Raw genomic sequence first — 12,916 nt, 5'->3', positions numbered from 1 at the left:
TTCTTTGACCACGTGATTGTTGTTCTTTGTTCATATTTTAATGAAGTGTTCAAGTTATTGTGTTATAACTTCGTGCTTTGCAGTTTCCTGTATTCCTTGGACTAATTACATTTGTTCCACCTGTGTGTGTGTTTTTTACAATGTGCATATTCTTTGTTCACAAGGTTGGTGTAGTGTTCATTTAATGGTTTAAGACTTTGTGTGTTTTGACATGTTTTTATGAAGTGTTTGACTGCCTTGAGTGTTTATGTTATAATTTTATGTGACGTTCAGTGATCCAGGTTCCTTTTGATGTTTCAGTAGATATTGAGACATTTGTTCTTGGACATTTTCATACACTATATTCCTATTGTAGGATTCATGAATAAATCCAACAAGAAACAGTACTTCCAGACATTTAAGGAATCATATTCTGTTGATTTTTCATGCATACTAAAATCAAGAAAGGGGGGAAAATTTGCCTTTTGCACGGTATGTGGATGTGATCTTAACATTGCACATGGTGGAAGAAACGATTTAAGCAATCATGTGAAATGCAGTAAACACGTAAGTTATGTTAAATCAAAGGAAGATAACAAAAAAATCAACACCATTTTTGCCAAGTCTGGTAACTTTAACAGTGACATAATTAGGGCCAAGTGTCTGTTTACTTCTTTTTTGGTGGAACACAATGTGCCCTTAAGTGTGGCTGATCAAACTGGTGCTTTATTTAAGAACATGTTTCCCACATCGGAAGTTGCAAAGAAATATAGCTGTGGTCACACGAAACCAACATGCATTGTAAATAAAATGGCAAAAAATGCAGCATTTGAAGTAGTTAAGGAGGGATGTAATCGGAAATGCAAGCTTTCCCTTAAAAAATCATTACAACCATAGTTTTTTAGTTAAAGGTATGAAATGTTGTGTGTAGATACAGGTAACTAACTGTAATAAATGAAAAAATATAATTAGAGACCTAGATGTAAGGCATATACATAAATATTATAGGACATTTAACAGTTATGTCCTTTTTGCTTGAAAGTCATAACAGGAATTCTAATGATACAATCACTTTGACCGAGCTCGATAGCTGGAGTTGCTTAAGTGCGGCCAGTATCCAGTAGATATAGATGTTGATTCCCATAGGGAACATGAAATATTTGTCCTGAATGATTAAATTTATAATACCAATATAATGGTCCGTTATTGGACATTATAAATTTTCCAGCTAACTCATTCTTGGTTGCCTTGGTTGCAGTGTCCTCCACGGTATGCACTAGCCTTGCGTCTTGGTAGGTGTGCTAAGTACCAACTGATGAGCCCAACTTAGCACACGAGGGTGAAACGCAGGCAACCAAGAATGAGTTAGCTGGAAAATTTATAATGTCCAATAACGGACCATTATATTGGTATTATCAGTATCCAGTATTCGGGAGATAGTGGGTTTGAGCCCCACTGTCGGCAGCCCTGAGATGGTTTTCCGTGGTTTCCCATTTTCACATCAGGCAAATGCTGAGGCTGTACCTTAAATAAGGCCACGGCCACTTTCTTCCCACTTCTAGCTCTTTCCTGTCCCATCGTCGCCATAAGACCTCTCTGTGTCGGTGCGACCAAAAAGTAAACACTTTGAAATTTTTACTTTATGAAGCTATCACTACAATATGAATACTGAACTAAAATAAATTACATATGCATATTAGTTTTTTTACTTTCAAAATCTTGAACTTATTGTTGCAGAAATAAGACATTTTTTCATCACATAAAACCCTATAAATAAAAAATTGAATAAGTAATGATTGCAATTATAGTTCCATATAGTCCACAATGTGTAATGAACAACTCCTGAAAAAAATCATAGCTCTGCAATTTATAGTTTTTGAGAAAAGGCTTCAGATTCCACAAAAAAAAAAAGTATATTAGAGAAAAATGCATTTAAACATTTGGTTACCATATTCAAATATGAAAAATGCAAATATGAAATATGTTTTTAATGAACTTTCATGCCTCCGATAACTATAAAATTGATACACAATGTAAATTACACTATATAGATTAGAAATAACATGTTTCCAAAAAAGTTGATTTTTGACACAAAATTCATTACATTCCCCCTTAAGTGCCTTCAGAACGGACCATTTTCTTTGGCAACAGATGGAAGCAATGATACGAATGCCAAGTTGTATTCTATTGTTGTTACATTCTATGATATTTCGTCGGAAAACGTAGTGAGCACTGTGCTATCCATACCAGCGTTAGATGGGGACTCAACAGGGCGAAAGATAGGTAACCTGATGTTATCACAGCTGAATTCTCATAACAAAATAATTGAAAACTGTGTGGCTTTCTGCTCTGACAATGCTCCTGTTATGATAAAACACAAAAATGGGTTTTCAGCAGTTCTTAGGGAAGTTCAACCAGGTATTGCCATCATAGGTTGCATTTCCTAACTGATCAATCTAGCAGTTGAAAAAAGGTGCTGGAAGAATACCACTTAAAGTGGATGAGATCCTTGTTCATATATATTATTTCTTAGAGAAGAGTTTCAAAAGAAAAGAACATCTTAAGAAATTTCAGAACTTGCACAAATAAGAGGCAAAGAATTTTTTTTTTTTTTTGCTATGGGCTTTACGTCGCACCGACACAGATAGGTCTTATGGCGACGATGGGATAGGAAAGGCCTAGGAGTTGGAAGGAAGCGGCCGTGGCCTTAATAGGGAACATGCATGATCCGGGGTTTTAATTAAAAATATGCTAATCTGATTCAAAATTTCATGCAGAATTCAAAAATGTGATCAGAATGTACAAATAATAACTCCAAACATGATAAAAATCTACGAAAATGTCACGTCACGCAAGTACGCGATCTCATTGGTCTGACGTCATCGTACAGGTTGACTGAATTAGCAGACGAAATAACACATAGTGTGCTGTGAGAAGCAGGATACACTTCGCGTATTTCTACTTTACGTTAGTGTCTAGTATGGTTAAATTCGAGGTCTATACATCGGATAATAATCTGAGTGGTATATTTTAGACTTAAAATGAATCCTGCGCAGACAGTGAAGCAGAAAACTTATAAATGGTGTAGAGTTCCGATGTGCAATAGCACATCGCATACCATACCAAACAAATTGTTTATACATGTTCCAAAGACGCTAAAACTAGGGAGAAATGGATTTTGGCGAGCCGGATAAATGCTGGTGATATATCGGAAAAGTCTACAGTTTATTTTTTTGAAGATTCTAACGTAATATGAATTTGTTTGAATTTTCAAATCACTTTTCCATGTCAGCTGTTCTAGTAGTAAAACTTTAAATTTTAATGTATGATGCTTTCTTTAAATGCTTCAATTACATCTTGGAATATGAAAGTAATAAACAGTGCATTAAATAATGCTGATTATTAAAGTATTCTCCAAACCTAACCTATGTTTTGGGTGATCCATGTCAAGATAATAAATCAAAGGGGTTATGAACCATTTTGACAGCTCTAATTCTACCAATATATCTTGGCATGGGACAGTTATGTATGTCTTTATTGAAGAGCTTAATTGGTAAAGAAATTTAGGCTATATCTAAATACTCTATAATGTAACAAAGAATAGGCGTGTACATCATTAAAAGAAACAACGTGAATTTAACAAATGTACAACTCTACACAAAAGCAATGCTTGTCTGTTGGGGTCTTATAAGTTAACAATGCTCAATTATAATAATTATCATAATATTAATGAAATAAATAACATAATTGCACACAGATGAAAATAGTGATGTAGGTGTTTAAAATATTATCCAACTTAGCCTAAGTTTTAGGTTATACAAGCCAAGTCAATAAACCGAAGGGTAAAAATACCGCGCGAGTTGGCCGTGCGGTTAGGAGCGCGCAGCTGTGAGCTCACATCCGGGAGATGGAAGGTTTTGAACCCCACTGCTGGCAGCCCTGAAGATGGTTTTCCGTGGTTTCCCCATTTTCACACCAGGCAAATGCTGAGGCTGTACCTAAGGCCACGGCCGCTTTGTTCCCATTCCTAGGCCTTTCCTGTCCCATCGTCGCCATAAGACCTAGATGTGACGGTGTGACGTAAAGCAAACAGCAAAAACAAAAAAACAAAAAAGTAAAAGTCACAGCACCCAAAGACATTCCTGTATTGAGCGATTAAAGTGTCACCAGGACACTTTTCTTTCCTGATATGCTCAGCTTGTTAAAAGCCAAATGTAATTAATGTTATTGGCTTCACGCCCCGCTAACTACTTCTACGATTTTCGGAGACGCCGATGTGCAGGAATTTAGTCCTGCAGGAGTTCTTTTACGTGCCAGTAAATCTACCGACACGAGGCTGACGTATTTGAGCACCTTCAACTACCACCGGACTGAACCAGGATCGAACCTGCCAAGTTGGGGTCAGAAGGCCAGCACGTCAACCATCTGAACCACTCAGCCCAACTTGTGAAAACTAGATGAAGTCATATTTATCTTTATCATGTTTACATTTTTCCCTCCACATAGATATTTAATTCTTTCATGGGCCCCGGAAGTGGGTAGGCCAGTTGCCCCAACCATAAATATATATTTTTTCAGAAATGATAGGTTATAGACCTACAGTACTATCATCTTTCTTTCTTTCCTTCTTTCTTTCTTTCTTAATCAGTTTATCCTTCAGGGTTCGTTTTCTCTCGGACTCAGCGAGGGATTTCACCTCTACCACTTCAAGGGCAGTGTCCTGGAACGTGAAACTTTGAGTATGGTGAGGAAACTGGTGAGGAGGGCCATTACCTCGCCCAGGCGGCCTCACCTGTTATGCTCAACAGGGGCCTTGTTGGAGGATGGGAGGATCGGAAGGGATAGACAAGGAAGAGGGAAGGAAACGGCCGTGGCCTTAGGTGCCTGGAGGAGAAGTAGGAAAATACGAAAAACCACTTCGAGGATGGCTGAGGTGGGATTCGAAACCCTTCTACTCAGTTGACCTCCTGAGGCTGAGTAGACCCCGTTCCAGCCCTCGTACTGTTTGTTTTCAACTTTCATGGTAGAGCCGGGAATCGAAACCGGGCCTCCGGGAGTGGCACACATTAACCACTACACCACAGAAGCGGACTAGTACTATAATGCTACCTATATGTTTATGTTAGTGCTGAAATCCGATTTCTTACTTTACTAATGCTGAAAGCCCGAAAATGTAATGTTATTCTTTAATAGGGAAATCAGTCTAGAAGGAAATGTTGAAAGTGATGTGATATCTATCCAGGTTCGTTGTTATCCTAATACTATGGGTTACAGTACATTGCACGTATATAAAAGACGCCACTTACAAACTTGCTTGTTATCCGCTAATTTCTGCGGCCACAAAAGTCACATTTTTCAAGAATAATGACATCTATACATGTTAGATTGTCTGACTGTGCTGTTTTGAACCTTTCTTCTGTCATTTCGAAGTTATTCGCGATCATGAATAATAAACAATCGGCTTTTAGCAACGGCTGATGCACAACGGCTGGTAGAGCTCCATGCGGTACTGGATCGTGACGTCACAGCGCGCCGCTTACGTCAGAGGCCGTTTCACTCGCCTTGCGGAAAGGCACTATTAAATATTTTTTTAATGGTAGAAAACAAGGCAACATACCACAATGTAATACGTTTACGTACTATTTCATTGGTGTACTTTTCAAAAAATATATTTTTGAAAATGATGCATGTTCCCAATTAAGGTACAGCCCCAGCATTTGCCTGGTGTGAAAATGGGAAACCACGGAAAACCATTTTCAGGGCTGCCGATAGTGGGATTCGAACCTACTATCTCCCGGATGCAAGTTCACAGCCGCACGCCTCTACGCGCACGGCCAACTCGCCCGGTTAGAGGCAAAGAAAATTCTGAAGTATGTACTACTAGATGGTTATCTTTAGGCAGATGTTTGGATAGACTACTGGACCATTGGGATCCGCTTCTCTCTTCAAGGAGGTAGTAATATGTACCCAAAACATTTCCACAAGCTTGACGTCTTTCAGAATACCTAGAGTTGAACAAAGTGGATCCAAAGAATATCAGAAATAGTGTTTATAAAATAAACATTTAATGGGACTAGTTTCGACCTATTTAAAGGTCATCTCAGCCATATCGCATGTAGGGCAATTTATTTGAAACACAGTTATTTTAAAGATGGTCTTAAAACATAGAAGTTTGACACTATGAAAAAATTGTTTTCAGAATTTCCTTAAAACACTTTTGTTCACTTAGCTGTGGGAATATATGAGAAGAAGTCTTTTAGTATTCTTTGTACTATTCAAGAACGTAGATACAAGTCGAAAATTCACAATCTTGATGAGGTGTGGAATTGGGCATATATGCATTAATGTTAATGTAGTTGAGAAGAATAAGTCTTTTGATATTCTGTCGGCCTGGTCATTCCAGCTCAGGAACTTTGAACTATTAGATCGGCACCATAGTACTTTTCATTAAAAGTGAGAAAATGTGCATTTTTTCATTTGATCGAGTATTTTATATGATAACATTGCTTTTAATCACTACTTTTCTACTGACGTTTTTGTAATGACACATGTTGACTTCAATTAGGAAAATCACAAGGCCAGTCTTTCTGAGAATCCCGTAGCGAAGCATGGGTACATCAGCTAATGTATGTATGTATACCCAAAAATCTGAAGATGTTACAAACATGAAAACTGGTATTTGGAATCTCCTTTAAAAATAAAGAAACACGCATTTGGGGAAGGGGTGGGGGGATCGACTTGGTAGTGGGGATGAAAACGGAGATGAACTCCTTTTACGAGGATACATATATCTCAAACACTGAAGATGTTACAGTCGTGATAATTGGTATTTGGAAGCTCTTTTAAAGCAACGGGTACTGTTTGTTTTAGAAAATTCACTTGAGTGGGGAGTGTGAAAGAAAGTAAAAAAAATTTAATTCTTTTTCTGGAGAAACTTATATCTCAAAACTGAAGGTTACAGATGTGGAAGTTGGTATTTGGAATCTACTTTAAAAATAAAGAAACACGCATTTCTTGGGTGAGGGGAAACCAACTTAATGGCAGCGGCGGAGTGAAAAAGGAGTTGAATTCTTTTCATGAAGATACTTATATCTCAAAAACTGAAGATGTTGCAGACATGAAAATTTGTGTATTTGGAATTTTCCTTCAAAGTAAAGAAACAAGTAATCTTTTTTGTTTGGAAAATCCACTTAAGGGGGGGGACTGTATTAGAAAAATGATTTGAATTCTTTGTATGAGGATACTTATCTCAAAAACTAAAGATGTACAGACGTGAAAATTAGTATTTGGAATCTCCTGTAAAAATAAAGAAACATGCATTTTTTTGGAGGGGGGGATAGGGTCAACTTAACAGGCTGGGATGATAAAGGAGTTGAATTTTTTTAATGAGGATCTCAGAAACTGAAGATGTTAGAGGCATGAACATTTGTATTTGTAATCTTCTTTCGAAGTAAAGAAACACGTGTTCTTTTGTCTTCGGAAAATCCATTTAAGGGGGGTGAATGAATTGAAAAATTAGTAGAATTCTTTGTATGAGGATACTTATATCTCAAAAGCTAAAGATGTTAAAATTGGTATTTGGAATCTCCTTTAAAAATAAACACGCACTTTTGGAGAGGGGAGAATCAACTTAAAGGGTAGGAAATTGGGGGGGTTGTTGAAAAAGGAGTTGAATTACTTTTATGAGGATACTTATATCTCAAAAACTGAAGATGTGACAGATGTGAAAATTAGTATTTGGAATCTCCTTTAAAAATAAAGAAATGGGAATTTGTTTTTTTCAGAAAATCGATGTAAGGGGTGTAGGGTTGAAAATAAGTAAATACGGAGTTAAAATATGTTTATGTATCTTAAAAACTGAAGCTGTTACAGATGTGAAAGTTGGTGTTTTGAATTTCCTTTCAAAATAAAGAAACACATATTTTTTGTTTTCGGAAAGTCCACTTAAGGCGGGAGAGGGGTGGAAAGAAGTGAAGAAGAATAAGTTGAATTATTCTCATGAGTATACATTTTATCTCAAAAACTGAAGGTGTTATAGATGTACAGACATGAAAACTGGTATTTGGAATCTCCTTTAAAAGTAATGAAACACTTTTTTTTTTTTTTTTTTTTTTTTTTTTTTTTTTTTTTTTTTTTTTTTTTTTGGAAAATCCAGTGAAGGGGCTGAAAAGAATTGGAAAAGCGGGTGAAGTTTTAAAATGTGTACCGCTATATCTACATTATATGTCAAAAACTTAACATATTAGAGACAAGAAACTTGGTATTTGGAAAGTCCTTTAAAAATACGAGCTGACAGACCTGCCAGTCAGCTTGTAACCTTGACATGCCTGTATTACAGTATGATGTATGTTGGATGTGTCCTTCAAAGCATGGGTATTATCAGCATATAAAATGTTAACAAGTTTGTGTGAAACTCAATTTTTAAGTAACTGTATCACTGCCATGAATTTTGTTCTGATTTTATTTAATTCTTTCTTTCAGGTTTGCTTGGGGATGTTGGTGGGACATACCTTGATTTGAGAATACCCAAGATGCTGAGAGAGTTACTGCCTGTTGTTCCCGGGGGTGGCTTTGATAGTAATTTGTGTATTGGTCGTGGTCCATTGGGTGAAATGAATTTTGTTGCAAGGTAAGAATCTGCCACTTACACTTATCATACAGACACATATTTTTTAGTTATAATCCCAGAACTATACTTATCAGTGATCTTGGGCGACAGTCTGCTGTTAAATCTTTGACCCAAAATCAAATCAAAATCTCCTTATTTGCAAATGAGGTGTCTACCTTGGTGGCAAATGGTACACTAAAATACATTATTGTCAAGCACTAAATTTTAGATTAACAAGAGAATAAAATTTTCCTAGAATACAATATTATACAATTTACGCTAACAATTTTTTCTATTAAACACACAGCTCATCCTTAATAAATTTATATTGTTTACAAAGTTATACTTATAATATCTCCTGTACTTACAAATATAGCAGTGGCGGTGCGTTCTCTATGTTCAGTGGTTCAGTGAACCCCCTAGAAATAGATAGGTCTATGTAAAATGGTTTATTACAGCCTATTCCTTTAATAAGCTCTGTATATCCACGCGCGTAGCGGTATTTTTGACATCAACATACTGTTGCTCTTCGGAACCAGCGAAGAGGTTCAATTTCAGAACTGCGCGAGCGGGGCCGTGAGACGTAAGGAGGGTGCACAAGGCGAGGGGCTGTGAGGAGCAGGGAAAACATAGCCCAGGAATCGCTGGCGACTGGACCAGCGACAGACACGATTTACATTGAGCGGTTCCGAAATTAGCCGAAGTACAGTCAGAGCGCGCGGTTAAAGTTTGCCGTTTGTGGTAGGTTTTGGAGGGGTTTTATTTGGCGATTTTGCCATTCTGATGTAATTAACCGCAATGAGCCAGAATATTTTGGTAACTACGTTTTGTATAGCATCAATAGGTTTGCGTAGCCTAAGTTTATTTAATTAATGAAACGTTTCGTTAGTAAGTGGTGATGGTGATTATTGTTTTAAGAGGAAGTACAACTAGGCAACCATCCTCTATATAACACTAAACATAGAGAAAATATAGAAGGGATCCTACACTTCGAAAATGAAGGTGTCAGCCAAAGAAAGACAAAGGCCACGAAGGGCATGTAAATGAAACACTCCCTGGGTCTCGAGTGCTCTAATACCGTCGGGGTCGGAAAAGAACAAGACTTGATTAAGGGAGGTCGGATATGATAGATTAAAGTGAGGAGCCTGGTGCAAGTAAGTGGTAGCAATGCCAGGACTCAGCTAAGAGCCCCTGGAGCTTTTATGAAAAGTAAGCAGCAAAATATGTCAATACATAAACAACAGTAGTCTGCCTAACACGTTCTTGAAGTTATTTGTACGCAAGAAACGTATCCAAAATCAGAGGTAATTGGATCAGCTTTAAGTAATTGCACCTCATATTCTCTGTCTTTCATCTTCATTGTTTTGGTAACTTCTTCGATCTGTAGCCGTGTCCCTTCAAAGGAAAGTTGCGTTTCTAATCAAGCAATGCCACTATTTTTCATCTATGTAAACATCAAGTAACAATAAATCTCAACACGTTATTTTCGACAGCAGTGAACCCCCAGACGCTTTATCCACGCGCCGCCACTGAAATATAGTCAACTCGTATACACTACGTGGAATTACTTCAAATAATACTATACAGCTGGTATAAGATCAAAATTTACATTGCATTTATTTACTTATTTATTTTTTACCCATTTTGGAACCTAAGTAGCATAACGACCTGCTGCGTCTTAACCAGAGCCCCTTTTGCCACCACTTTTCAGAGTTCCTGAAGGGCCTTCACAGCTACCGTAGCGGTCCCAGGGCCCTCGAAGTCCCCACTGTACTTTACCCCTACAGGCAGTCCCCTACTTTGGCTGTCCAAACTCCATGGACCAGGAGATGGAATTATTATTTTTTTTAACACACATTTTTTATTTACAATAGCCCGCACTGGTCGAATGCCCTCTAACATTTCATTTATTTTCTCTGTTGCTGTTTATTCTCTTCTTGAATATCTGTACAGATTTTGGAAAAGGATCAAACACTACCCCTGCTAAACTGTTCCACTCCTGCACGCCCTTCCCAATGAATGAAAATTTACCCCAATCGCTTCTGCTAAAATTCCTTCTAATTTTATACTTGTGGTCAGTCTTGCCGATATAATTATTTTCCTACTGAAGCCTCTCACAGATATCTCCCAATGCTTCTTCTCCTGTATAGGCTCTATATAATCCTTTAAGTCTCTTACTTAAAGTTTCCCAGCCAAGTTCCTTTAACATTTCTGATACACTACTCTTTCTCCTGAAATCCCATGTTATAAATCTTGCTGCTTCCCTCTGCACACTATCTATTTCTTTTATTAGGTATTCTTGGTGAGGATCCCAAACACTGTTTGCATATTCCAATAATGGACGAACCATACTCAAGTAACTTTTTTCTTTTAATTCTTTTTTGCATCCTTTAAATAGCCTCATTATGACATGTAACAATCTGTATGCTTTCCCAACAATGTCATCCACATGACCCTTCCAGTGCAAATTACTTTCAAATCTCACACCTAAGTATTTGCACTTGCCATCTTTTGGCATACCTGCCAACCCTTCCGATTTACCCAGAAACTTTCCATTTTTTAACTTGTCTTCCGATTTTCCAATTTATTTTTAATTCTTCCTATTTTTGACCAATATGACCTCCAGTACAATCAATACTCTTACCCTAGGATAAATTCTTATGTGCTTGTGTAATTTACCCAACCTCATTTTCAAGCGTTTTTATTTGATGCTTTATTTCGCGAGTGTATTGTCCGTCGCCTTCGTGTATCATGTTTCCTGCTCGGTACAACAGCAAGTGTGCTTTACGGCTGGGGATTCGGGACGGAAATCGTCCTACAAGCAAGAGAGGCTAGCAAGTGCTAGCGACTCAGTTAATCGGGACGAATGAATGAGTTTCTTATTGTGTGGTTCGCGCACTATTAACATCGTTTCTGTGTGTAATTTCGTTGAAATTGTATGCCACATGTTTTTTCTACCGGTTCTGTGCTTTTTCCTGTGTCAAAGTTGTATGTTAATAATGTATGAGACGTACCTATCTGTTTTGTATGTGCTAGTTTTGCATATTTCACGGCATTTTTAAAAATTCTTACTTCATAATTTTAATGAGTTGAATGTATTTCAGGGAGTTGTGTCGGTGGCAGTTTCTGGTACTTTCTCTTCACGTTATGGCCAAAAGACATAACAAACGTTATCTCCAAGTGTTCAGAAGATACCTATAAAATTAAATTTCCGTTCATTTTACAGTCTAATAAAGGAAACTATTATACGAATCACATTGGGGGATAAATTTTATTTCGAGTTATCGAATTTTCGAGATGTAGAGAATACCGTTTTTGAGCTTGTATAGCACATAATTAAATCGTATGTATCTACGGGCTTTTACTGAATACATTATGTTTAACGGTACCGGTACTTATATACAAAGAAACTCTATTCTACGACATCACTTTAATTATAACCCTTATTATAGTAATTTTTTAGAAGACAGGATACAGTACATGCAGTAGTAAAATAAGAAACATAGCTCTGTTAACACGTTTGGGAAAAAATCCGTTAGTCTCTTCTGTCTGTTGCGGTTAACGTTTCCTCCCTTCACGTTGCAACTTTTCGTCAATACCACGCACGCAGCCGAGTTTCGTAAATGGAGCTTGCCATCCACAACTTCTGGGCTTGCTTCCGAACATGATCGGTAATTGACATCCGAGAAACAGCGAGGCTTTGCCGATCACCAGAAGTTTGAGTTTTTCGGTTCCCGTCATATTAGTTTCCAGCTTCACTGGAACCCTTTCTTTACTTGTTAACTGTTCCTCAGAAACCGCAAATGCCGTATTACACAGATAATTTTGCACAGAATTCAAGTTACAGAGTATTTTTTGCTTCAAGGGAGGAAATGTTTGCTTCGAGAAATCGAGAAATTCGTATAACCGAATTTCGAGAATAGAGAAATAAATATATGTGAAGAATAGGATAAACGGCCGGAAATCTAAGTTAGTTCGAGATACTGAAAATTCGAGTAATGGAGTTTCGATATATCGAGGTTGGACTGTATTACTATTTGTATGTATGTGTCATAAATGAGAGTGATCAGGTTTTTTAATTTTTTTAAATTTAAGATTTTAAATTTAATGATCAAATCACATTGTAACTGTAGGTATGCATGCCTTTTTATCCTGTCCTTTTTTCACTCAGACCTTGGCGCAATATTTGTGATGAAATCCAAGAATTAAAAAATCTTCCTATTTTTGATTTCTAAAAGTTGGCAGCTATGTTTTGGGATAACTACCTTATCCAAAGTATATTCAAATTCAGTTTTAAAACTCCTGTTTGTAAATGTTGTAACAGTTGAT

The 12,916-nt window shown here is 37.2% G+C and overlaps 1 protein-coding gene across 1 annotated transcript in view; it reads left to right on the top strand.

The window, feature by feature from the left end:
* LOC136856930 (galactose mutarotase) overlaps positions 1 to 12,916 on the top strand; it is a 141,333-nt gene that overhangs the window by 101,834 nt on the left and 26,583 nt on the right. Inside the window, exon 6 of the mRNA XM_067135193.2 lies at positions 8,461 to 8,608. Within this exon, the coding sequence (XP_066991294.1) occupies positions 8,461 to 8,608 (148 nt within the window). The remainder of the gene's footprint in view (positions 1 to 8,460; positions 8,609 to 12,916) is intronic.

Source organism: Anabrus simplex, chromosome 1, assembly GCF_040414725.1.
Source record: "Anabrus simplex isolate iqAnaSimp1 chromosome 1, ASM4041472v1, whole genome shotgun sequence".
Taxonomy (NCBI): Eukaryota; Metazoa; Arthropoda; class Insecta; order Orthoptera; family Tettigoniidae; genus Anabrus; species Anabrus simplex.
The sequence above is the reverse complement of the archived record's forward strand: the minus strand, read 5'-3'. Positions and strand labels throughout refer to the sequence as shown.